Here is a 27,407-nt window from a genome sequence, read left to right on the forward strand (position 1 = left end):
CTCTGGGGTGGGGGTGCCTTCCACAGGACATGCTGTTGACAAGGAAAAGTAGTGGGTGGGAGATGGTTATGGTGACACTTCATGCGCGCGTGTGTGTCTGTGTGTGTGTGCATGTGTGCGGGCCTGTGTTTGGAAGGAAACACCAGAAACTGACAGCAGTGGTCATTTTTGGAGAGTGGAGTGGGGATCACCTGTGTAGTCCATATACTTGATGTGTTGTTGGAACCTTTTATACAAACCTCTATTCACATATTATTTGTGTAACTCTTCATAAAGGAACATCTTATGCAAAACACAATATGCATAGCACAGAGCATTTGTGTGTCTGTCTGAGTGAGTATCTGAGGTGTGTCTAGGTACAAGAATCTGAAACTCACATGCCCCAGGGGCTGGACAGGTCATCCTCAAAAGAGAGGGCGCTCAGCTCAAGGTAAGGCGAACAGCAACGGGGCTGATGAATGTTCCCTCTTAGCAGTGAAGGGTGAGGGTGGGGTTGAGAGAGGGGTGGGGACGGGGAGGACTCCAGGGCTCACACCCCAAAAGGATTCAGAAACATTGCACCCTGGGACAGAGAACACTTAATAGCTTCACAATCTTGGCTTGGAAACAGACCGATTATAAGTCAGAGTGGTTATACTCTAACTTGGACTGTTCCTAACTTCATACCCTGGACACAGACTCCCAAACAGATCAAAGATCTCACATTCTGCAGACACAATCTAAATAGATCAGAGGCCTCACACCCTAGAATAAAGGTCCCCCACAAAACTTTGGGATGGGTGGTTTTTCTATGTTATTACAAAGTAATCCCTTATTATGGATTGAATGTTTGCGCCCTGCCCCCCAAATCCACGCCTTGAAGACCTAACCCCCAATGTGACGATACTAGGGGCCTTTGGGAGATAATTAGGGTTAGATGAGGTCATGAGAGTGAAGTCCTGGTGATGGCATTAGTGCTCTTATAAGAAGACACCAGAAAGTTTCTTCTTTTTCTCTGCCATGTGAGGACATGGCAAGAAGGTGGCCATCTGCAAGCCAGGAAGAGAGATGTCACCAGAACCCAACCATGCTGGCACTCTGATCTTGGACTTCTGGCCTCCAGAATGGTAAGAAAATAAATTTCTGTTGTTTTGGCCACCCTGTCTATAGTGCTACATTTTGGTGGCCTGAGCTGGCTAAGACACACCTTAAGCTTTTACTTTCGAGGCGCTGTGTTTTATGTCAGAGTCCTTATACTTGCCCCATCTACCTCGGTCACCACCAGCAGTCCCCAGTCCGTGGCCCTCCCATTCCTGCCCCTTGATCTCCAGGCACTGAGCCAAAGGGTTGTCCAGAGGCCGGGGGCAAGGAAGCCTACCATGCTGCGCCATCTGCCCTCCAGGCTGCCAGCCAGGATGTGGAGCAGGATTTCGGAGAAGCAGGTGAACAGCGTGGCCCATGGGGGTCTGGGGCACTGGTATTGGCACCAAGGCTGGGCGTTCCCAGCCGGGCCTGGTAACCTGCTTCCCTTTCATGCAGGCTATCCCAGTGTGCTTTCATCCATTTTCCCGTCCTCTCTTCCTTCCTCTTTCAAAGACAAGCAGAGGGCAGCAGAGGGACACGGAAAGTCCCTGTTCTAACACATAGTCTGCCGTCAGCTCGTCTGCCAGGAGTGGGCTGCTGCTTCACTCGGCTCCTGGCTCCCTCGGGGCGGTTCCGGGGAGCCAGTTCAGCCAGGGCCATCTGGATGGGGTGGGGTGAGGCGGGGAGGGGCCAGGAAACAGCGCTGACTTCTTGCTAGAAGAATTCCAGGGGTCCCTGGCACCCTGAAGGAGACTTTGAAGAGGACTTTGTTGAAAGATAGAAGCCTTCCCTGTGGAGGAGGCAGGAGGGAGAGAATCATATTTTGGATACTCTAGTTTATATATATTTACATATATAACATACGTATATACATATACGGTTGTTGTGAGGAATAAAGTGGATTATATTTTGTGTAGTGCTTAGAACAAGGTTTGGTACACTGTAAGCTTAAGTGATTACTATGTCTTGCTGTGGAAAGGGAAAGATGCCTGCCATTCCAGTAAACAATGAATGTTGCCTGCCCTCAAGCCATCAGCCACTGTACCCGCAGCGGTGCGCCCTGGAGGAATTTAGGACAGAGAAAAACAGGATACTGGCCCTAGATAGTTAACATGCATATCTGAGAAATGATTTCAATGAGCCAAGACTCTTGCATCTTCTCATACATAAAGCACTAAAATCATTAACTTGGAATGTCTGCTTTTTGTGATTAGCAGTAATCTTTTGATGTTTGACTACATGGTTGTTTTGGGGGGTTTTTTCAGCAAAAACTCTTATATATCCAGGCTCCTCCCTTACCTCTTTGGGGCAGTTCCTGAGAGCTATCTGCGAGGCTGTCTCCTGGGCTACAGTCCTCAGTCCTCAGTAAGGTCCTGAGATAAAGCATAACTCGCAACTTTTAGGCTGTGCATTTTTCTTCAGTCATCTTTTTCAAAACCAGCCTCCCTAACCTCGCCTTGAAAACCTTGCATGATCTGGCCCTGCCTTCCCCTTCTCCTCCTGTCTCACTCTTGGATTCTAAGCCACATGGGCCTTCTTCCAGTTCCTTAAGAGAGCCAGCTTTGCTTACCCTTGAACTTGCAAGGATGGAGCTCTGCATCTGCAAAGCAGAATCTGGGGAGTGAATGTGAGCTAGCAGGGCATTGAATAATGGGAGGAGTAGGTTGAGCTGATTTCCAAAAACTGATCAAAGTTGGGGGATGTGGCTAAAGCAGTGCTTAGGGGAAATCTGTAGCTCTAAATGCCTATAGATCAGAAAAGTTGAAAATCAAGTACCTAAGATTTCATATCAGGAGTCTGGAAAAGTAACAGCAAATTGAACCTGAGAAAGTGGAAGGAAGGAAATTATAAAGATAAGAGCAGAAACTGGTAAATTGGAAAACAAACATACAGCAGAGAAAATCAATAAAGTCAAAAATTGGTTCCTTGAACAGATTAATAACCTATTAGTAATTTCTGTTTTTTCCTCTTAATAAATTAAGAGAAAAAGTATAGACTACCAATATCAGGACTGAAAAGGGAGTGCTATTACGAATCCTACAGACATTAAAAGGTTAATAAGACTTTTTTAAACATATGACTTTATTTTCAATGAAGCCCAAACATCAGTCATTTTCTCATTCTACTGCTTCTGTGTTCATATGGATCCTCTATATCCATGAGGACAGCAGAACTCAGGAATTTTGCTAATGCCTCCTTCACTCATGAAAATAGAAAAGCACAGTACTTTTTTAAAGCTGGGGCTCAAGTGAAATCAATTGTTTAAAATGTAATGGTTTGAAATGGAATTGAACACAGTAGAATAGAACAGGATAAAATAGCATAGGGTGGAATGGTATAGCATGGTGGAATGGAATAGAATAGAATAGAAAGAATAGAATAGAAGTCAGATTTGTGCCAGGCACTGGGCCTAATTATTGTAGTAGATATTCATTAACTGAACAAATATTATTGAACATCTGCTAGTTGTTTGGGATTCAGTGGGGAACAAAACAGAAATCTCTGCTCTTACGAAGCTGATATTCTAATCAGGGAGACAGATATTAGCATGCGCAAAAGGCTTTGAGGCCCACACTGGTCAGAATGGCCATCATCAAAAAATCCACAAACAATAAATGACGGAGAGGATGTGGAGAAAAGGGAACCCTCCTACACTGTTGGTGGGAATGTAAATTGGTACAGCTACTATGGAGAACAGTATGAAGGTTCCTTAAAAAACTAAAGATAGAGCTACCATATGACCTAGCAATCCCACTCTTGGACATATTCCTGGAGAAAACCATAATTCAAAAAGATACATTCACCCCAATGTTCATTGCAGCACTATTTACAACAGCCAGGACACGGAAGCAACCTAAATGTCCATCAACAGATGAATGGATAAAGAAGTGTGGTACAGGTATACAATGGAATATTACTCAGCCATAAAATGGAACGAAATTGTGCCATTTGCAGAGACATGGATGAACCTAGAGACTGTTATACAGAGTGAAGTAAGTCACAAAGAGAAAAACAAATATCATATAATATTGTTTATATGTGGGGTCTAGGAAAATGGTACAGATGAACTTACTTGCAAAGCAGAAATAGAGACACAGATGTAGAGAACAAGCGTATGGATACCAAGGGGGAAAGGGAGGGTGGAATGAACTGGGAGATTGGGATTGACATATATACACTACTATGTATAAAATAGATAACTAATGGGAGCCTACTGTATAGCACAGGGAACTCTATTCAGTGCTCTGTGGTGACCTAAATGGGAAGGAAATCCAAAAAAGAAGGGATATATGTGTACATATAGCTGATTAACTTTGCTGTACAGCAGAAACTAACACAACATTGTAAAGCAACTATACTCCAATAAAAATTAATTTAAAAATAAGGGCCTGGGGGCTTCCCTCGTGGCGCAGTGGTTGAGAGTCCGCCTGCCGATGCAGGGGACATGGGTTTGTGTCCCGGTCCGGGAAGATGCCGCGGAGCGGCTGGGCCCATGAGCCATGGCCGCTGAGCCTGCGCGTCCGGAGCCTGTGCTCCGCAACAGGAGAGGCCACAACAGTGAGAGGCCCGCGTACCGCAAAAAAATAAAAATAAAAATAAAATAAGGGCCTGGGACTTCCCTGGTGGCGCAGTGGTTAAGAATCCACTTGCCAATGCAGGGGACATGGGTTCGAGGCCTGGTCTGGGAAGATCCCACATGCCGCGGAGGAACTAAGCCCGTGCACCACAACTACTGAGCCTGCGCTCTAGAGCCCGCGTGCCACAACTACTGAAGCCTGCGTGCCTAGAGCCTGTGCTCTGCAACAAGAGAAGCCACCACAATGAGAAGGCCGTGCACCGCGACGAAGAGTAGCCCCCGCTCACCGCAACTAGAGAAAGCCCGCGCACAGCAACGAAGACCCAACGCAGCCAAAAATAAATAAATAAAATAAATAAAAAATAAGGGCCTGAGGGCTAAAGGTACAAGGATGGCCTTTATGAGGAACAGGCAAAAGGACAATGTGGCTTGGAGTTCAAGAGCAATGGATGAGGCCGTAGAGATTGGGGGTCATGGTAGAGAGTCTGGAATTTTAACAAGATGACCATGACATCATCATCATCATTGTTAACTCTTACAGCACTTGCTATGTCAGGCATTGTCCTAAGCACCCCCCCTTTTTTTTGGTCACCACCCCTCACACACACACACACCCACCAGCCTGTGGGATCTTAGTTCCCCGACCAGGGATCGAACCTGGGTCCCTGGCAGTGAGAGCGCTGAATCCTAACCACTGGACCACCAGGGAATTCCCCCCAACTCGTTTTTTTAAAATTGTTCACAGCAGTCCTATAAAACACATATAAAATCATGCCCACTTTCCAGAAGGGGAAACCAAGGCACAGAGAGTAAAATGTCAGTCTGGCTCCAGAATCTGTTATTTTAACCACTATACTCTGCAACTTATAGTGCACAGGCATCTTATAATCCTGTAGCAGATGAAATGTAAATATACAAATTACTAAAGAATGCGAATCAAGAGAAAGATCTGATGGGAGGTGTGCTGAAGGCAGGAAGTGAGGGGTGGGGCGGTGTGCCCTCCCACTGGGTGTCAAGGTTGATCTGTAGGCACACATGCCCGGAAACATTTATTGCATCTGAGATGCTCCCTTCTTGTCCTGTCCTCTGTTATCGTAACTGTAGAGTGAGAAAGGAGGGGACTGGGTTAAATTGGCCAATAAAGGGCTTGTACTCATGGGGTTGGGCCTCCTCTGTGTCTTATCATTTCTTACAAAAGAGATTAATTCCAGCTCAGGGAAAACAAGGGAGAGTTTGGTTTTGGTCTCCACTCCCCTATCTTCACCTCTATCCCTCTGGAAGGAGGAAAAGAACAAGAAAACAGTGGAGAGTGGTCATGGCAGACACATGGACTCTTATGAATCTACACATGAGCAATAAGTACTGAAGATTCCTCCCAGGACTTTCCCCTTGAAACGGGGGTAGAAGGAAGTATAGTCACCGAGGAGGTGAGAGGAGGTGGGGAGAAGGAAACACAGGAAACATGGGTGTGACTAGTGGCAGTGTGGTCTCTTCTCTTTTTTCTCTTTTTTTAGTCATGGAGGGACAACAGTCAGACCCCTTCCCTGTGTCTTATCCACAAACTTGACCACATTGTGATGACAGTAAAGAGCATCAAAGACACCTCTATGTTTTATTCTAAGAACCTGGGCATGGAGGTCATGACTTTCAAGGTAATCACTTCCCCAAATGCCAAATTGCAGGTGGAGTAAAACTTGATTATACTATTTAAAAAAGTAACTTAAAACTCCAAAGCGCACACACACACACACACACACACACACACACACACACACACACACACACGAGAATCTGTGAGAAAAATTTAAAGGATCAATGGAGGAGATTCCAAACTCTGAATAGTAGGACTTCCAGAGAGAGAATGGAGAAAAAAGGAAGGGAAGAAATTACCATAGAATAATGCAAGAAAACTTTCCAGTCTTTATATGGAAAGGGTTAACTGAGTATCTGGCACACTGACACCTAGGTATGTTCCTATGAAATTACAGAACATCAAAATAAAAACAAATCTCCTAGAAGCTTTCAGAGAGGTTAAAAAGAAAAGTAGTTCAACTACAGAGGAAAAGGAAATATGCAGATTTCAGATTTCCCAAGAGTCAGAGACCAGAAGACAATTGAAGAACAACTTCAAGATTCTGAGGGAAAACATTTCAACCTAGAATTCTATGACCAAGCTATTAATCAAGGTGAGTATAGAATGAAACATTCTTAGACATAAAAAGATGCAGAAACTTTGTCTACTTGCTTTGAAAATTACTTGAGAATATGCTATATCAAAATGAGTGCTTAATCCAGGAAAAAGAAAGACATAAAAGTCAGGACACCGTGGATCCCAAGAGGAAGATCCAGAAAGATACCTAGAAAACAATCAGTCCAGTTTGGATCAGAAGGAAAGGTCTCAAGAAAAAGAGCTTCAAGGTAAAAAGGAGGTTTCCAGAGATTGACTACAATCCTTGAGAATTTGGAACTTCAAAAGTGGGAGATGCACAGACACTGAATGTGTCTTAAACTGAAGGGGCCCATGGAATGGCAAACAGGGTAAAAAATGTAAAACTAACACAGAATGCTATGCATAAAAATAGAATTATGCAGTATCAGACTGGATATATACATAGCAAGACAGACAGCTCTTAAAAGATCATGCTGAATGAAAAACGAAGAAGCCAAATCAGGTCTATAGCATGGTACCATTTATAACATACACACATAAAAAAATACACTTTTTACAATAACTTATGAAAAACCAAAGGATGAACATCAAACACATTAAAATCATTGCCCAGGGTGGGGACAGGAATGAAGAATGGAGATAAAAAGATTAAACATACAAATAAAACTAGAGAAGGGTCTTGCGTGGCCCAACAATGATAGGCATATGAAGCCTCAACCCCCGTTATTTGGACACACTTGAGTGAAATTTCAGTACATCTAGGATCAAGAAAAGTCCTAAGAGCTGCAGTAGTGGAGGGTGGGTGCATCATCTATAAAAAGAATGAAAAACAGATTAACATCAGACTTCTTATCAGCAATACCAGATTCAGGAAGACAACGAAGCCACATATTTAAAAGGCTGTGAGGGGACTTCCCTGGTGGTCCAGCAGTTAAGACTCTGCACTCCCAATGCAGAGGGCCTGGGTTTGATCCCTGGTCAGGGAACTAGATCTCACATGCATGCCGCAACTAAGAGCCTGCATGCCACAACTGAAAAAAAAGATCCTGCACGCTGCAGCTAAGACCTGGCACAGCCAAATAAATAAATATTTTTTTAAAAAATAAAAAAGGGGCTTCCCTGGTGGCGCAGTGGTTGGGAGTCCGCCTGCCGATGCAGGGGACACGGGTTCGTGCCCCGGTCTGGGAGGATCCCACATGCCGCGGAGCGGCTGGGCCCATGAGCCATGGCCGCTGAGCCTGCGCGTCCGGAGCCTGTCCTCCGCAGCGGGAGAGGCCACGGCAGTGAGAGGCCCGCGTAACGCATAAAAAAAAAAAAAAAAAAATAAAAAAAAATAAAAAAATAGGGACTTCCCTGGTGGCGCAGTGGTTAAGAATCCATCTGCCAATGAAGGCAACATGGGTTCGATCCCTGGTCCAGGAAGATCCCACGTGCCGCGGAGCAACTAAGCCCGTGCACCACAACTACTGAGCTTGCGCTCTAGAGCCCGTGAGCCACAACTACTGAGCCCGAGTGCTGCAACTACTGAAGCCTGCGTGCTGCAACTACTGCGCGTGCCTAGAGCCTGCGCACTGCATAGAAGAGTAGACCCCACTCACCACAACTAGAGAAAGCCCCAACACAGCAATGAAGACCCAAAATAAATAAATAAAATACATTTATTTTAAAAAGTAAAATATTAAAATTTTTAAAATAAAAAATAAAAGGCTGCAGGAAAATAACCTATAACCTCAAATTCTATACTCAGCCGAACTATCATTCAAGTGAAATAAAGTTATTTTCTGATAGAATGGATGTAGTATCCATCATGGTGAGATGAAAGGGACATAAAATGATTTTTTTTAAAATGGCAGAAGTTAAGAGGCACAGGAGAGGGAGGCAGGATGAAGAGGATAGTCGGGCCAATGAGATACTATGTTCGTCCATCAAAACATAAAGATGAAAGTGGGTTATTTTAAAATTGTAAAGGAACCAAAAGAGGAGCTAAAACCGATGACAGAATTTCGTTGGGAGGGGTAGTAATGTGGATGAGCTAAATTCTCATTTATCTTAACAGGGAAAGGATAGAAAATGTCTGAAGTTGCTAAATCAAGACATAGTGGCACATCAGTTAGGGATTGTTTGGAGGCATGTGGGAGAAAATTTAACTACCAGCGGGTTAAATAAAATAGAGTTTTCTTTTTCTCTCATTCAACAATCAGTCCAGAGGTAGGCAGGAAGGGCTCAGGCAGTGGCTGGAAGGAGGAAGTGAGTGGGCAAAAAGTATCAGCTTAGTGGGGTGGGGAGGTTCCCAGATGCACTGCTCACAGCCTCTGCGGACATCTCATCGTCTCGTCTTACACGGTCACCCAGCAAGGAATGCTGGGAAATGCAGGTTTTAAAGCTGGGTGTACAATAAACCCCACTGAAACTTGGGTTGTGTTTAAAAGAAAAGGGGAGAAATGTATATTAAGTAGACAGATTGCAGTCTCTGCCATGGGTAGTATAAACATATTATTTGGAGGTATGGAAATAATTTCCAGAAGAAACATATACACACGTTGAAAGCAGTTTGCCTCTAGGGAATGAGACAAGCGTGGGGCAACGGGCTGCTGCTTTTCATCAAAAACCTTGTTCTACTTTTTATTTTTTAACCTTGTTGGGGTAGGTAGGGGGCTTTGCCTCACACTCATCTTGGAGGTTTAGTTCCAGGTTGTCTTCTCCCCCAAATAGGGAGACCGGAAAGCATTGTTTGGGAGACCAGAAATTTAACCTCCATGAGGTGGGAAAGGAATTTGAACCCAAAGCCGCTCACCCAGTCCCTGGCTCCCTGGATATATGCTTGATCACAGCCTTTGAAGGAAATGGTCCAGCACCTCGCGGTGAGTCAGACTTCCATCCTCTTTTGAGAAAGCTGCTGCAGATGCAGTGAAAACAGAAGCATGACTCAAACTTCAGACATAACAGGTTTCATCACATCCAGATAAGATCTATGCACAATTGTTTATTCACTATTTTTATTGACATCATTTTTCCCTGTAAGCAAATGTATTTTTTTTTAATAAACTTATTTTATTTATTTTTGGCTGTGTTGGGTCTTCGTTGCAGCACGCGGGCTTCTCATTGTGGTGGCTTCTCTTGTTGCAGAGCACGAGCTCTAGGCATGCAGGCTTCAGTAGTTGCAGCACGCGGGCTCAGTAGTTGTGGCTCGCGGACTCTAGAGCACGGGCTCAGTAGTTGTGGAGCACAGGCTTAGGAGGATCTTCCCAGACCAGAGATCGAACCCATGTCCCCTGCATTGGCAGGCGGATTCTCAACCACTGCGACACCAGGGAAGCCCACAAATGTATTTTAAAAGAAAACTTTACATCACCCTTGTGAAAAAAAATTATACCTAAACTCTATTTATATAAATACATTTATGTAAAAAGAAAATGTTCAACCAAGTAAATGAAAACCCATTATATCTTGGCATAAAGGGGAGGTAACTGTAAAAACAAACAGCTATAAAAGCATCACAATGCCATTAGATTATAGCCACTTCCATTGCCCCACTCTCTGGGCCTGACAAATTTAGATTTGGCAAGTAGTTAAGGACTTCGCATCCACCGGAGACTTTCTTCTTTGTATAATCAGAGGACTGAAAGAGGATTGAAGAGGGAATAATTTCTGACTCACTGTTATTTAATTTAGTGTCCTTGTAATACTTAAAATGATTTCATTTGAAGGGGTCATTTGTTCTCCTTTTGGGGACCACAGATTGAGGTATTAAATACACTTCATGCAAATTGACCTGGACTGCTTTGAAAAATATCAGTGAAAAAGTCTGGTTTGGAAGGAAAGTGGGTAAAGCATCGGGATTGAGGGTATGGACTTTGGCCCAGACTTGCCTGGGTTTGAATTCTGACTCTGCCACTTACTAGATAACACTAGGTACATTATCATCCCCATTGGACAGATGAGGAAACTGAGGTACACAGCAGTTAGGTACTCTTCTTGAGGTCATAAAGCTAGTAAGTAGCTGGAGCAGGGTGAGGGAGGGGAGAATGGTAGGAGATGAAGTGAGAAAGATAGAGGGGTCTTCTAGACCACTGTAAAGAATGAAATTTTGGTCCCACACATGGACTATGATGAATGACTTTTGTTCTCTCCTCCCATTTCAGGCTTGTGATGTCCCCATTGAGGAGGGTCCAGTCCCCAGAATGGGGGAAAAAGGGGGCAAAAGTATGTCCATCTACTTCCAAGACCCTGACAGAAACCTCACTGAGGTGTCCAACTACATCTCCTTGTGATGGAGGCTAGCTCCCCGCCATCTTGTCCCCTGCTATGTCGCCCTTTCCCTTCCTTCCTGCAAACCCTCGCCCAGGCCCAGAAACCTCTAAGAACTGAGGACTTAGGCACTTCACACATCCTGCTGGAAGATCTGAGGCAGGTTTGGGACCAACATGTCTGAGTGTCCTCCATCCAAGCTGCCCCAATAAATTAATAACTTTCAATTAATATGAGCTCTTCATTAATTACTGTTTCAGCTTTATGTATGGGTGTTTGTCCAGGACGTGAGGTCTCTGAGCTGTTTGGGGGTCAGTGACCAGGGTATGACATCACTGAGGACCAAATTTAGGGTCATCGCCTTCGGATTCAAGGCCCCTGACAGATTTCTCCTTGTCAGTGAGCCCATCCTTTTTCACCCTTTTTGATTCACCTCACTCCTTCCAAGTGCTGCCTGCTGTTTCCTCCACCACATTGGCTTGACTGAACCCCAAGATCTCTGTGATTCCCATGGGGCCTTCACAGCCCAGATGATACTACCTCGTCCTGGAACGCCTTAGCTGGTCTCATCCCCGGGGAATGTGGCACTTTCTGCCTTTGGATCTGGTACATTCAGACTCATCTCAACTGAGGCTCAGCTCTTGACAGAGTAGACAGATGGGACAAGAACAAATTTCCTCTGTTTCTGTCCCCTTCCCCCACCATTTACTCAGTCAACCAACCAATAAACATACATTGAGCACCTACTGCATGCTTGGCCCCTGTTCCAGGCATTGGAGACACAGTGTTGAACAGAAGAGATAAGCACATCTATGTTTGTGGAGCTGCCATTCTAGTGGGAGAGACAGAAAAGAAATAATATTAAGTAAGGAAAATATCAAGGGTGTTAGAGGATTAAGTGCTTTGGAGAAAAAGAAAATATGGAAAAGTGGTGACACAGATAAAAATCACTGGGGCAGTTTCCAATGTGTAATGGGATGGTCAGGGGAAACCTCACTAAGGAGACATTTGAGCACAGACCTGAAGACATGAGGGAGGGAGCCGCGCTAATAGCTGGAGGAAGAGCATACCAGGCAGAGAGTACAGCCAGTACAAAGGCCCTGAGGCATGAAGGGGCCATGGCTAGTATGTGTGAGGAACAGCGAGGAGGAGGCCTTGCAGCGGAGCAGAGTGAGTGAGGGGGAGCGGCAGGAGGTGAGGTGGGAGAAGTGGAGGCACAGATCACGTGGGGCCTCACGGGCCATGGAGAGGACTCTGGCTTTTACTCTGAACGACAGGGGAGCCGCAGGAGGGTCTTGAGCAGAGGAGGGCCATGATCTGACTTAGGATTTAACAGGCTTCCTCTGGCTGCTGTGAGGAAAATAGACTGCAGGGTTGAGGGTGGAAGCTGGGGGACCCTGAGGAGGAGGCCACTGCAGTGGTCCAGGTGAGCGATGCTGGTGCTGGCAGGGGAGGTGATAAAAAAAAATGGTTAGATTCTGGAGATACTCTGAAGACGGAGACTGGATGAGTTCACCAAGAGAGAAAATGTCAACTAGAGAAGAGGCCCAGGGACATTTAGAGTTCTGAAACAAGAGGAGGAAACAGCAAATGAGGCCGGAAAAGAGGAAAGGGGAGAGTACGGTCCCTGAGCAAATAAGAGATGGATATGAAGGAGTACATATGAGGATCTCCTGGAGGTGAGGGAGCCCCTAGTTCTGTGGACTCTGGTCTCTAAACAGTCTCCAGGTGGTAGTTCAGTCATGCCCTATGAGTAAACTCCCAGGGAGCCCCCAAAATGTTGGGAATAGAGGATGGTTAAGGATGTGAGTTTCAGCACACGAAAGGCTTTGCCAAAGGCTGTAGCAGGTTTCCTGCCTATTTTTACAAAACAGCTTGTCTTGGACCCAGATGTTATATGCCTAGAGATAGATGATTTATGGAAGGAAGGAAGGAAAGAATGGAAGGGAGGAAAGAAGGAAGGGCAGCAAATGGGTGGATAAATGAATGGGTAGGTGGATGGGTGGATGGATAGATGGTTGGGTAGGTGGATGGATGGATAGACTGGTATCCCCTGCCCCAGCAAAAAACTCTTCCACGTGTGTGTGCACAGAGAAAGACATATGAGTTTGTAAGTTACAGGTTTGCTGTAATAAGAAAAAGACTGAAAACAACCCAGATGTCCATCAGCAGACGAATGGTTAACCAAACTATAGTATATCGATTCCATGGACTATTACTTGGCAATAAAAGGGAATGAACTTATGAGGCCATCATTACTTCATACCAAAACCAAAGACATAATTAGAAAAGACAACTATAGACCAGTATCTCTTTTGAATACAGATACAAAAATCTTCAACAAAATACTAGTAAATAGAATTCAGTAACATATAAAAGGATTATACACCATGACCAAGTAGGATTTAGACAAGAATAATCCAAATGCCATGGGCTTGGACCAAGCTCTGGAGCCCCAGAAGATGCCAGGAGGGAGGGAACAAGTCAGGGAAGGCTTCCGGGAAGAGAGGGGAAGAAAGGCCGTTGGGGCTGAGTCTCAAATGGAGGCCTGATGGAAAGGATGCTTGGCCCAAACACCCACACCCACCCCTGCCCCCACCCTCGTCGGTCTCCCCCAAAGCCTGGCCTGGCCCTGCCGATTCCCTTATCTGCCCACTCCCAGCTGCCTCCCTGCTGGCTGAACTGCCGCCACAGGCTTCTGGGCCTATGCCCCCTCCACAGGGATGGGGGAGGGAATGGGGTGAGGCCTGGCCTCAGAGCCACAGGGTTTTGGCCCTTGATGGAGGCAGAGCCCTGAGGCCCCCACTCCCCACCCTTTACTTCCCTTCCTGAGCCCTTTCTCTGCTCCAGTTATGAAGAAATGGACTGTAGGTCCAGCAGCCAAACCCTTGTCTGAGACATGCCTCCAGCCTGCCCTTCCCAAGGGGGGGCAGCTTTCCCTACCTCATCCCAACATTGCAACCGCTATTTCTAGTAATAGTAACAATGAGGAGAGTTACCACTACAGAGCTCACCATTTATGGCGTGCAGGCAGGCCCTGTGTTGAGTGGCCTTTCAACAACATTTGAGGTGGATTCTATGATTATACCCATTTTCCAGGCAAAGAAACTAAGGCTCAGAGGGTGGCCTCCCCAGGAATCATGCAGCAAATCAGTCAGAGCTGAGACAAGAACCCAGGGCCTTAGACGAACATCATTTCTCTGCACCTACTCCCAGTCTAGAAGATGGGGGCAATTATATGCACTTATACCACAAGGACCTGGTGAGAATAGGATAAAATTATGCATGAAGAACATTTAGCACAGTGTCTGGGGTGGCAGGGCAAAATAATGCTGCTGTTGTTATTATATTAATGCTAGGAAAAGTATTAGTATCAGAATTATTATTATTATTACCATTAGCGTTGTTGATAGAATTAAAATGAATATTAGTTCTAGAATTAATATTCATAAAGTACTTGTGTTAGATTACAGTTAGTATTATTATTACTGTCACAATGAGAACTAGCATTAGTGCTCATATCAATATTAGAATAGTAGTAATTAGAATTAGGACTGGTATTGGTGTCAGCATATTATTAGCATTAGTACTAGAATTAGTAGTAGTGCTGATAAAAAAGGGCCAAATACTATCCTTCGTATACAGTAGGTACTCAATGAATAAATAAGAATACTTAATATTTACTGAGATTTCAGAATCAAATGAGTTAAAATCACTTAATGGATTAAATCTCATTTAGTCACCCTAATCACCCTATGGAGTAGCCGCTATTATTACCCCATCTCTTCAGATGAGGAACTGAGGTCCAGAGGGGACAGTAACTCACCCAAGGCCACACGCCAGTCGGTGATAAGGGCAGCCTATATATGAGGGTGGACTGGCTCCAGAGTGGATGTCCTGAAACCATCACCACTTGAGTCAGAGGAGTCTTTGTCCTTGTTCTTACTGACGAGGGCTTGGCACAGACTGGGGCACAGAGCAGGAGCTCAATAAATGGCCTTGCTCTCTTTCCTCCTCAAATCTCCCATTTTGCATATGAGGACACTGAGGCCCAGAGAGGTAAGATGAGGATGGTAAACTCCCTCTGGGGTGGGCCAGTGACTGAGCAGACCCTACTGACCCAGGGCTCCATCCTTGCCCTCCGCCCTTGGTGGGTCTCAGTCTCCTCATCTACAGAATGGGTGGTCAGGGGAGCTCCCTGTCCCATGGAGTCCCAGGGCCATTGACTGGTTAGTCTTACCCACTACAGGGACCCAAGTTGGACACCTACTGCATACATGTGTGGTCAATGATTTTACATGGGGAAAGTGCCCAGAACAGGCCAGGCACAGGTCTGTGTCAGCAATGAGACACTGGTCCTTGTCACCGTTGTTACTATTTGGGGGAGGTAGGACAGGGCAACAAGGTGGGGACTGAGGTGCAGGGGCCCAGTGACTCTCTGGAGGTCCCTCTCAGCAAGTTGAGGGCAGAGCCACAGGCCACATGGGTCCACATCAATCCACACCCCCCCCACCCCACCCTGGCACCACCTGCCCAGGGCATACCCCAGGCTGCTACCTGGGGTCTCATGGACTTCCTCTCAGACTCTCTGTTTCTGAATCTCTGTCTCTGTCCCCCTCTCTACATCATCTTTTTCTCCCTTCTCAGTTTCTCCACCTGTATCCTTGGCCTCTGTCACTTTCAGGCTTTATCTTTCCCCTTCTGTCCATCTCTACCTGCCTCCCGCTCTCTTTGCCCCTCTTTCTATCTGTCCGTAACTGTCTCCGGCTCTCTCTGTGCATCTCTCACCCCTCTGTCTCTCATTCCTTTCTGTGCCCTCTGTCTCCTCCCAGCTCTAGGTCTCTTTCTCTCTGTTTATCTGCATCTCCCCATTCCCATCTCTCTGTCTCTCTGCCTCTCTCCCTTCTCTATCCCTTCAATCCTCCTTCCCTTCCCCCACCCTATCCTACTCAAGGGCCCACAGAGGAACCAGCCCCAAGTCCCACCTGTTTCCCGCCTCCAACGCCGCATGGCGGGCAAGAAGTTGAGGCCGCTGTCCCTGGGTGTCCCCCACCGAGCCCCGCCCCCCATCCCAAGACAGCCTGTTACCACCGCGGAGCCAACAGCCACACTGGCCTCCATCTGATAAGACTTATCTGCTGCCCCAGGGTAGGCCGGAGCTGGCGTAAGCCCCAAGTGGGGCGCTGAGTGAATGTGCCTCTGCCTCCCGCCAGTCCTGGCCTGGTCCCCAGGGTGGGCCTGGGTCCTGAAGATGTCCCACGGACAACTTGATTCAAATTCCCACCAAACCTCTTTGAGCCTCATTCTTGTCACCTGCAAAATGGGTACAGTCACATACCTCCTCTCCCTTTGGCCAGGAAGACACATACATAAGGGCCCAGCCCACACTTGGCTAAGCACACAGTAGGGGCTTTACAAACATTCACTGAAAAACCCAGAGAGGTCATGAAACCACATCTGCTACTTTCATTTTATCTTGGCTTCAGCCCATTTTGTTTGGCTGGACACTGAAATCCACAGAAGCCCAAGTCAAACAGGGTCCAAGAATCCATGAGGTGGGCAGGTGGGGTGGAGGAAGGCCCCCACTGCCCAAGAGGTGCCCCACCAGGAGGGGGGCCCGCCCCCTCCCCTGGCCCGCCCCACCCACTGGGGCACCAGCCACTCCCTGGGGAGGAGGGAGGAGGGAGAGGGGAGGGAGGGAGGGAAGGAGGAAGGGAGCCTCAAAGGCCAAGGCCAGCCAGGACACCCCCTGGGATCACACTGAGCTCGCCACATCCCCAAAGCAGCTGAACCCTCCGCACCAACCAGCCCAGGTCAGTCTCAGCCCTTCAAGAGCCCCCAGCAAGGCAAAGCCTGGGCCTGCTGCCCCTTACTTCAAGGCTATTCCCCCAGCTTGCTCTAGGCTCCCCAACCCACCACTGGTCCCCAAAGTGTCTACCACCCCTGAATCCCCTGACAGCTCCTCCAGACCACCTCTGTCTTTCCAATCCCCATCTCTACCCCAAATCTACTCCCCAAACCCCACCTCTCTCTGCCCTGCCTCCCATCTACTCCTTCCAAGATATCTATGCTCCCCCGATCCCTTAACTCTGCCCACCATACCCCACCTCTGCCCCCTGAAACATGCTTTCATCCTGCCAAATCCTACCTCTGCCCCAAATCTGACTTTCACTCGCCCAAACTTGTCTCTGTCTCTGAATTCTTCACAAAGGCTCACTCTTGTCCCCCCATACCTATTTCTGCTCCCCAAGCCCTTGTCTACTCCACAACATCCTTGTCTCTGCCCCCAATCCTCTCTCTGACCCCCCAAACCTGTCTCTGGCCTGCCAAACCCTAGCTCCACACTCTTACCCCCATCTCCACCTCTCAAACCCCATATTTGTTCCCTGTGACTTCTCTCTGATCCCCTAAAACCATCTCTGCCCCAACCCTTTGTCACTCCAAACACCAAGTCTACCCCCCCAAAATCTGTTCTGTCACATGAATCCTCATGTCTGCCTTCCCTAAACCCCATCTTAGCCCCCAAATATTTTTGTGTCCCCCCCAGGTGTCCTCTCTGGCCCCAACTCTTTCTGTACTCCAATTTTATCTCTGTTCTCAAACTCCTCCTGTGCTCCCATAAGCCATCTCTAATCATCAGACACATTTCTGCCTGCCTGTCCAAATTCCACCTCCGCTCCCCTCAGACTTGGACCCTCAGACTTTTCCATGACTCTTGGAATCCACCCAGACCCCTAAACTACACCTCCAGCTTCTCAACTTTCTCTCTCTCAAACTTTGGCTCTGATCCCCAACCCTGTCTCTGCTTTCCCAACTTATTTCTGATCCCCAAATGGGACCTTTCAAGCAGACCCTTCTCTGCTCCTCAAACCCATATCTGCTTACCCCAAACTCCACAGCTGTTCTCCAAACCTCTGACTCCTCACCCCCATACCTAATCCTCAAACTCCACCTCAAACTCTCCCAAGAGTTATCTGCCCCCATATCCCAGCTCTGCTCCCTTCAGTCCCGAGGGACCCTCCCTTGAGGGCTGGGATAGGGACGTTACCTGGGGTGAGGGGCTGGGCGGAAGGAGTTGAGGGTGCCGGCCTGCTGCCTGCTGCCCGTTGGGGCAGCACTTACTCTAGTGGGGCAGCTGATAAGGAGCTTTCATATCCCCCAGCCTCGAGATAAACTTTATCTCTGTCTGGAGAGTGATAACTGGGGGTGGCGGGGCTGGGCCCCTGCCATGGGAGGGGTGGGCAGTCCTGGACCCACCAAGGTACAAGATGCAGGGACGGGGGTCAGTGGGGCTGGAGGGAGATTGGGGGTGGTGGTGAGGTGAGAATGAGGGTATAAAGGAAGAATGGTGATAGAGACAAAAAGAGCAAGAGACAAACAGAGACAGAGAGAAGGGAGGAAAGAACAAAGAGAGATGGAGAGAGAAAAGAAGCAAAAGACAGAGACATGAAGAGAAAGAAGAAAAACAGAGACTCAAAGAAAGAGTAAGAGAGAGAGAGAGACAAGAAAGAGGGGGAGACCCAGGAACAGAAAAGGAGAGCGAGACAGGAACTCAGAGAGAGATACAGATAGAATCATGGCGAGACAGAGAGGAAAGAGATGGATGAGATGAGGAGGCAAGACACTCTCCCTAGGGAGAGACAGCAGGTGCCCTGGACCCTAGAGGAGGTTGGTGGTGGGCACACTGACAGATCCATCTCTAGCCCAGCACAACCCCTAACCCCGGGCCCAACTCTTAGCCTGTCTATACAATGGGTCACGTAAGCGGGGGAAGATGGTCTTCTCTATATTTGTCACTCCACCCTACAGACAGGGAGACCAAGGCCTTCAGATTCATTGGGCAAGTCAGGGGCAGGGGTAGGTTTCTTGCCTCTTCATCTGGGGCTGTGTGCAGGAGGGTGTGTTCATGGGTACGTGAGTAGTCAGACAGACATGGAAATAAGGCCAGAGGACCCAGAGAGAGAGAGACTAAGGAAGAGACAAACAAGCAGAAAGAAACAGAGTGGGAGAGATGTACAGACACTCAGAGAGATGAATGGAGAGGGAAAAAGAGAAACAGAAAAAGATACAGAGAGCAAAGAAGGAGATAGAGAAACAAAGAGATAAAAAGAGATAAAGAAGGAGAGAGATAATCAGACAGAGACATGGGAGGACAGAGAAAGGGAGGAGGAAAAACATTAAACATTTATAAAAGCACAGAAAGAGAGAGCAAGATGTATCATGGTAGCATAGAAAAATGGAAGGGAAATACAGAGAGCCAGACTTGAGAAGAAACAGGGTCAGGAAAAAAGAGACACAGGGAGACAGAGATACACACAGGGAAGGACAGAGGCAAACGGGCAGAGAGACCAAGCTGCCTTCTCCTAAGTCTTAGCTCGAGCCCTGTCACCACCTCCTATCCGGCAGATAGGGAAACTGAGGCCTGAGGATGGTGGAGACTGAAGGAACTTGAAAGCAGAACTATGGCAGACCTCCCCAGGGGACAGGGTATGGGTAGAGGGAACACCTCCCACCTGTCCCCCTCCTCAGAGGAAGCCAGTGGCCTTGGGGTGATTTCAAAAGTTGGGCGGGGATGGCAGAGATAAGCAGTGGGGGTACTGACCCCCCCCATGGAGCAGGGAGGAACTGAGGGGCCCTCCGTCTGCAGACCCAACGGAGGTGGGGGAGGGGAGAGTCAAGCCGGAAACCATGGGGTTTCTGAGAAAGTCAGAAGGCAAGATGCAACAGATAGGGATGAAGTTGGGGAGCACAGGAGGGTGAACCCCAAGGTCCAGGGGGGTGACCAAGGAGTTCAAGGGACTCTGGCTCCACACCCCAGCCCACCCCACCTCGATTCTTTTAGAGGCGGAGGGGAGAAAGTGTGGGGGCAGAGGGAGAAGAGGAAGCGGAGGAGGAGGAGGAGGAGGAGGAGGAGGAGGAGGAGGAGGAGGAGGAGGAGGAGGAGGAGAGGAGAAAATGAGGAAAGGGAGAAAGAGATGAGCAGAAGGGGAGGGAGAGGAGAAGGATGAAGACAAAAGACGGGAGGTGAGGAAAAGGGAGGAGAAGGAGAGAGGAGTGGAGCAGATATAGAAAGGGGAAGGGGGGAGGTGGCTGAGCAAAGGGGAGGTGGAGGAGGAAGAGATGGAGGGAGAGAAGGGGGACCAGGGAGAAGAGGAGGAGGGGGAGAGGAAGAAGGGAAGAAGAGAGAAGAGGGAGGGAGGCAGGAGTAGAAAGAGAAGGAAGAAGGGGAAGAGGAGGAGAAAGAAGAGCAGCTGAGAGGAGGGAGGAGGAAGAGACAGGGGAGGGAGGAGGGCGAGGAGAAGAAAGGGAAGAGGAGGAAGAGGAGGGTACAGAAGAGGGAGAGGAGGAGAGGAAAGATAAATGAGGAAGAAGGGGAAAGAAGCAGGATGGGGAGTGAGAGGATGGAGTGGAAGATAAGGGAGAGATGAGGGAGGGGAGAGAGGAAGAGGAGGGGGAGAGGCGGCAAGAGGAGGGTACTAGGGAGATGGAAAGGGGGGATAAGAGGATTGAGGGGATGGAGTGGGAAGAGGGAGAAAGGAGGGAAGAAGGGGTGGAGAGGGGAGAGGAGGGCTTCTGTGTCTGAGGACCCCTCCTGTTCTCACAGGTCAAACCCCAGAGGCCCCATGGAGTTCCCTGGCCTTGGCGCCCTGGGGACCTCCGAGCCCCTGCCCCAGTTTATGGACCCTGCCTTGGTGTCCTCACCACCAGAATCGGGGGTCTTCTTCCCCTCTGGGCCTGAGGGCTTGGATACAGCAGCCTCCTCCACCGCCCCCAGCACCGCCACGGCTGCAGCTGCTGCACTGGCCTACTACAGGGATGCTGAGGCCTACAGACACTCCCCAGGTAACTTCTTTGGGTAGCTGTCCTGGCACTGGCTCTGTGTTATTGGGGTTGCCATGGAGACCCTTAGCTAAGGCAGAATCCTACTAAGAAGTCATCCTGAAAATGGCCGGAAGCCTTTTAAGGACCCCTAGTTAAGTCCAGACCTGGGAATGCCAATGCTCCCCAGCCTGCCATCTTGGGATAGCCATACTGGGAAGCAATGTTGGAAGTAGGTGGTGGCCCGAGTTGCCAACTGATCTATGGGCTCCAAATCCCAACAAGTAATCCTCAAAGCCCACTTGGAAATGGCTGGAGGTTATTTCAGTTGCCAGAGTGACCAGTGGGGCTCAGGACCCAGGAGTCACCCAATGGCCAGTAGCTATTCTGGTCACCTGTAGAAAGGCTGGAAACTTGGCCACCATGTTGGGGCTCTTGGGCATCATTAGACCCTGAAAGCAAGATGACTTTCGACTGATTGCTCTTCTTCTTTCCTCCTCCTTTTCCATACCCCCCAATAGTCTTTCAGGTGTACCCACTGCTCAACTGTATGGAAGGCATCCCAGGGAGCTCACCATATGCTGGCTGGGCCTATGGCAAGACCGGGCTCTACTCTGCCTCGACTGCATGCCCCACCCGCGAGGACTCCCCTCCCCAGGCCCCAGAAGATCTGGATGGGAAAGGCGGCGGCAGTTTCCTGGAGACCTTAAAGACAGAGCGGCTGAGTCCAGACCTCTTGACACTGGGGCCTGCACTGCCTTCATCAATTCCGGTCCCCAGCAGTGCCTATGGGGGCCCTGACTTTTCCAGTACCTTCTTTTCTCCCACTGGGAGCCCCCTCAATCCAGCAGCCTATTCCTCCCCCAAGCTTCGTGGAACTCTGCCCCTAACCCCCTGTGGTGAGGTTCTCTAAAAGGGACTGGGAGGTGGAGGTTGGTGGGGGGGGTGGTCTAGGGCGAAGCCGGACTGAGCCTGGCTCCCTCTTCCCCTCTGTCCACCCCACCAGAGGCCAGAGAGTGTGTGAACTGCGGAGCAACGGCCACCCCACTGTGGCGGCGGGACAGGACGGGTCATTACCTGTGCAACGCCTGTGGCCTCTATCACAAGATGAACGGGCAGAACAGGCCCCTCATCCGGCCCAAGAAGCGCCTGGTAAGACCCAGGCCTGCCTCCACCGCTGTGCTCACCCTGTGCAGGGACTCCAGTCCTCACGCTCTACAAGAACCCACATCCCCCACCCCTTCCCCATCCACAAAGGAAGCCAGCTTTGTATGGGACCGCCTATCCTCAACCTATCCTCACAGTCTGCAAGCAGGAACCCCATCCTCTCCCTGCACTGCAGTTTTCATCCTCGGCTTCACACTGGGATCACCTTGGGGCACTTCGAAACCACTAGGGCCTGGGGCCCTCCCCACATGTATTGGTTTAATTGGTCTGGGATGCCGTCTGGGCATCAGGACTGTTTCTAACTCCCCAAGTGATTTCAGTGGATGGCCAAAGTTGGGTACTACTGGTGTATTCCCCCATATAATACCCAAAACCCCTATCCCGGCCAGGAAGTCCTGTCCTCACCCACACAGAACCCCCAGCCCTCGCCCTGTCAGAAACCCTGCCTTAACCTGACCCTCACCTCTTTTAGTCCTCCACCCACCAGTGTGCTCATCCTCACATTCTCTCTCCCCCAGATTGTCAGCAAACGGGCAGGTACCCAGTGCACCAACTGCCAGACAACCACCACCACACTGTGGCGGAGAAACGCCAGTGGCGACCCTGTGTGCAATGCCTGCGGCCTCTACTACAAGCTACACCAGGTGCCCCGGGGCCCCTCGGAGCCTCCCTCCTCTCCTCCCGCTTCCCTTCCTTCTGCTCCTCCCTTCTCCGTTTGTTATTCTCCTCCCTCTTCCTCCATCCCCCCTCCACCTTCCCCACCCCTCTCTCCTCCACTCCTTCACCTCCTTTCTTCCTCCTGCTCCCTCCTCCCTCCTCCTCCCTTGGCCATCAGCTAACTTCCACTCCCCCGTCCTAGGCCAGGGGCAGCTCCCATTAGCTTGAAAGGCTTTGCCAAGCTCAGGGCCTCACAACCTCGGGAGTCCTGAGGACGATACCTGTGCCACACCAGGGGCGCACTCCCTAGTCCTTGAACCAATTCCCTATTCTTAAGAAGTGGGGTGGAGAGAGCATCCCTGGAGGAGACATAGAGGCAAGATGTGGAGTTGGGAAACACCCATGGCCTCCCTCTTGGCAGGTGAACCGACCACTGACCATGCGGAAGGATGGTATCCAGACTCGAAACCGCAAGGCATCTGGAAAAGGAAAAAAGAAACGGGGATCGAGTCTAGGAGGTACAGGAGCAGCTGAAGGGCCAGCTGGCAGCTTCATGGTGGTGGCTGGGGGCAGCAGTAGTGGGAATTGTGGGGAGGTGGCCTCAGGCTTGACATTGGGCCCACCTGGCACTGCCCACCTCTACCAAGGCCTGGGCCCCGTGGTGCTGTCAGGGCCTGTTAGCCACCTCATGCCTTTCCCAGGGCCTCTGTTGGGCTCACCCACAGGCTCCTTCCCCACAGGCCCCATGCCTCCCACCACCACCACCACTGTGGTGGCCCCACTCAGCTCATGAGGGCACAGAGCATGGCCTCAGGGAAGGGGTTGGTGTCCCTCCCCTCTTGTAGCCAGATGTCTGTCCAACCCAACCCTCTGGGCCCCAGACAAGCCTTGGCGTGGACATTCAAAGCTTTTGTAAAATAAAACCACCAGAGTCCTGAAACTGAATGTGTGAGTCTGTGTGGGACTAAATAAAGAACAGTGGTGGGGGGTTGTGTATCAGTGTCCGTGATTCTTTGATGACAGTGTGTGGCTGCCGTGTATGACCATGTGAGATGGCACGCAACACTTCACGACTGTAACAGAATATGTGACACCGCGTGTGACGGTGTCCAGGCTGTATGAGACAGCACATGCAGCCACACGTTGTGGTGAGAGCTGGTGTGCAGCGGGCAGTAGGGATGAGGCTGTATGAGACGATGTGTGTGACTCCAGATGCCTGCAAGAGGCCAGGCACGGGTGACTGTGTGAGCAGACGTGGAGGTGTGCCCGTGACAGCGTGTGCTGAGGAAACACATGGGGTTGTGCACCACTCGGGGTGACCTCTGAGACAGCACGACAGCATATGCACTGGGCACAGAAGTGGATCCATACACATTTTGGAAAGTTGAACAAGAACTACTGTGTGACAGTGTGTGAGGCATAACAGTGTGACCGTGAGGGTCTGCGTGTCAGGACGTCTCTGTGGGTCTGGTGATGACAGTATTTCTGTGCAAGTCTGTGTGTGTGTGTGAGTGTATTGTGTGGTGTGGGCCATGTCAGTGTCTCTAAGTGGCTGACAATGGGAGCAGCCCTGTGTACACATATTTATGGAAGTGTTAACATGTATAGTTTCAGTCGGTGTAAGCTAGGGACCCTCTTCCAAGGGACATTAGACATGCTGAGGACAGGAAAGGGAGGAAGGGGTGGGGCAGGAATGGTAGCTGTCAAGAAGGTCAGAAGGCCAGTATGGGACCATGAGGTTGTCCATGGGCCTTCCTGTCACTCATCTCTTATCTCTTTCAGCCCAGCTCAGCCTGCAGCCCTGTGGGAAATGGTAGAGAACGAGAGGGATAGATTAGGAGGACAAAATAGCCTCTGGGGGTGATATTTAGACCCTGGAGGTCGGGGAGCTCCCCACAGTACCATCTCCCTCCCCAACGCACCTACTCACCTGGGTAAACTGCTCCCCCCACAGTGGCATCTGTACTTCCATTTAACAAACGCTTCCACAGGAACAGTCACCCAGTCAGGTGACATCCTAAGCCAGACAGGTTAAGTGGCTCACCCGAGGCCACACAGCTGATGGCACAGGGTTAGCCAGGCTCCATGGCTCAGGCTTCCCAACGGCTCCTAACAGCAAGCAGCGCCTTTAACTGAGTGCTCACTGTGGGTCGGCAATGGCTGAGAGGTTTCAGTTGCTTTAGTTCATGAATACCTGAAAAAAGGAAAAGACTAAGGAAAGTACACTCATGCTCCTTTTACTAATGAAAAACTGAGGCTCAGAACTTGCCCTGACCACGCTGAGTTTAAGAAGTGGATTTTAGATGGGCGACCCTCCCCTACCAAAGTGAGCCTTGCTCACACTTAACTGGGCTGCTTCTCTTTACAGCTTCTCCCCCCTGAAGCCCCAGAGGTGGGGACTGTGGGCCCACACATCCTGAACACAGTATGCGTGAGCAGCTGTCCTCAACAGAACAGCACCCCTTCAGCAAGTCACCACACTAGCCCGCTCGAGAATCACAGTAGTCCACACTCCTTACAGGAGCGCGCCCTGGCCCTGTAAAAGCCTCCTGCCTGGCTGCCCCATGGAATCCCAGCCCTCTTACCCTGGAGGAGCCCCTGTCTTCGTCTTGAACAGAAACCCCTCTCAGGGCACTTCCCTGGTGGTCCAGTGGCTAAGACTTCACGCTATCAATGCAGGGGGCCCGGGTTCGATCCCTGGTCAGGGAACTAGATCCCACATGCATGCTGCAACTAAGAGTTCGCATGCCACAACTAAAGAGCCTGCACGCCGCAACTAAGGAGCCCACCTGCCGCAACTAAGACCTGGTGCAACCAAATATAATAAATAAATATTTTTAAAAAAGAAACCCCTCTCAGAACCTGTGTGGAAATGTGCCTGGCCCCTCCTTGTTCAGGAACCCCAGTCCTCACTCCCTATAAGAACGGGTGCCCTAGCCTGGTACAGGAATCTGGTTCTGGAACTCTAAGGGAAACCTTTCTCTAATTATCAACAGGAAACCCATCCTGAGTCCGGACAGGAACACCAGCCCTCACCTTGCACAGGAGTAACCCCAGTCCTCCCATATGGCACAGGAACCTCTGCCTTACTCTGGTTAGGAATCTCTGAGCTCACACTGTAAGGAAGTCCCTGTACCACCCCTAACAGAAATGCCTGTCTTGACCCTTTCCCCAAGCCTCAATCTCTTTATAGGAATCCTGTCTTGACCTTGGACAGGACACCTCGTCCTCACACTGTACTGGAGCCGTGCCCTCCAGGTAGCATTTTTAAAATACTTCGCTCACAAGAAAATCTAGTGAGTGCAGAAAATCTAGACTGAGTGTAGAAGCCCTTGCCTCCACGGTTGACGACTCCCGACGATGTCACTCTGCACAACAGTCCTGATCTCGTGACCCACCCCGTAGAGTACGAAGGAACCCATGGACTAACTCTCAACATGAACCTCAGTCTTGAACTTACACAGAAAACCCTTTCCTGACCCTGTGTCAGGGACGCCTGTCCTGACCCTCTACTTTAAGCCCATATCTCATCCGATACAGGCACCTATGGCCTGACCTGGCACAGGACTTCCTTCCCAGACACTGTACAGGGCTTCTCATCCTCATCCTGTGTTAGCTCCATGGCCCTGACCCTCTACAAGAAGCCTTGAATACAACTGTACTGGAACTTCTGACCAGACTCTCTGCAGAAAACCTTTTCCTGACTCTCAACAGAAATCCTTAACTTGACTCATTTATAGGAAACTCTTACCTGATCCTTTACAGGAACTCCTAACCTTCCCCTCTGGAAATACTCTCCTGACCCTGCACAGGAAGCCCTGTGACTCTCTATGACAGCCCCTGCCCTGGGCTTGTCCCAGAAGCCCCACACTCGCCCTGCATAGGAGCTACTGTCCTGAGCCAACAGTAGAAACACTAACCTGAATCTCTGAAGGTGACAGTGTCCTACCTCTGCACAGGATCTCTGTCCTGACCCTGCGTGGGACCGCCCTCTGAGCCCCAGCAGGAACTTGTGTCCTGAGCTGGTACAGAAAACCCCGCTCTCACCCTCCACAGGAACCTCTGACCTGAGAGACATCCAAGAAATGAACCAGTATAAAAACACCTGGAGCTTCCCTGGTGGCGCAGTGGTTGAGAGTCCACCTGCCAATGCAGGGGACACAGGGTCGTGCCCCGGTCCAGGAAGATCCCACATGCCGCGGAGTGGCTAGGCCCGTGAGCCATGGCCGCTGAGCCTGCGCGTCCGGAGCCTGTGCTCCACAACGGGAGAGGCCACAACAGTGAGAGGCCTGCATACCGCAAAAAAAAAAAAAAAAAAAAAAATTAAAAACACCTGTACTGCATAGAAACCTCTGCTCGGACCTTGTTAAACAATCCAGAATCTGAATCACAATGATCACCTGTCCGGAGCCTGTATAAGAACCCCAGGCCTAACCCCTAATAGGATCACCTGATCTGCGTCTCTGGGAACCTAGCTCTGATCCCATGCAGAAATACCTGGCCTGAGTATGTTGTGATCCTCTGGCCTGACCCTCTACAGAAAACCACCCTTCTGGCCTCTAAAGGAACAGCTAATCTTAATCTGCACGAGAAAAAAATGCGTTCACATTCTTCCCTCTCACTCTATACAATGTCTCCAACCTTCATATTTTTCTACAAACCTGCCTTACCAGATAATAGAATCATTCTCCTGACCCCAGACAAGAG

At 49.4% G+C, this 27,407-nt stretch overlaps 2 protein-coding genes and 1 long non-coding RNA gene across 4 annotated transcripts; 2 read left to right on the forward strand and 1 right to left on the reverse strand.

The window, feature by feature from the left end:
• Positions 1-1,358: 1,358 nt before the first annotated feature.
• Positions 1,359-11,288, forward strand: GLOD5 (glyoxalase domain containing 5). The gene is given in 6 exon segments (XM_032619155.1): positions 1,359-1,421; positions 6,154-6,291; positions 9,522-9,535; positions 9,537-9,638; positions 9,640-9,670; positions 10,952-11,288. Coding segments are annotated over 6 exon segments (477 nt in total). The 3' UTR covers positions 11,081-11,288.
• Positions 10,051-18,182, reverse strand: LOC116747308. Its single transcript, XR_004347983.1, has 3 exons — positions 18,106-18,182; positions 11,792-11,889; positions 10,051-10,108 (listed from the first exon to the last, which is right to left on the reverse strand). It is a non-coding gene; the product is annotated as an uncharacterized LOC116747308 (long non-coding RNA).
• GATA1 (GATA binding protein 1) lies at positions 16,751-23,673 on the forward strand. 2 transcript variants are annotated; one of them, XM_032619153.1, is made up of 6 exons: positions 16,751-16,870; positions 20,662-20,900; positions 21,398-21,775; positions 21,883-22,028; positions 22,562-22,687; positions 23,122-23,640. In XM_032619153.1, exons 2-6 carry the CDS (start codon positions 20,681-20,683, stop codon positions 23,491-23,493), a joined length of 1,242 nt encoding a protein of 413 aa, XP_032475044.1. In that variant the 5' UTR covers positions 16,751-16,870; positions 20,662-20,680; the 3' UTR covers positions 23,494-23,640. The 2 variants fall into 2 exon arrangements, with proteins under 2 accessions (XP_032475044.1, XP_032475043.1); XM_032619152.1 differs by lacking the exon at positions 16,751-16,870 and adding an exon at positions 20,032-20,081 and having other exon boundaries at positions 23,122-23,673.
• Positions 23,674-27,407: the final 3,734 nt, after the last annotated feature.

Source organism: Phocoena sinus, chromosome X (assembly GCF_008692025.1).
Source record: "Phocoena sinus isolate mPhoSin1 chromosome X, mPhoSin1.pri, whole genome shotgun sequence".
Classification (NCBI taxonomy): Eukaryota; Metazoa; Chordata; class Mammalia; order Artiodactyla; family Phocoenidae; genus Phocoena; species Phocoena sinus.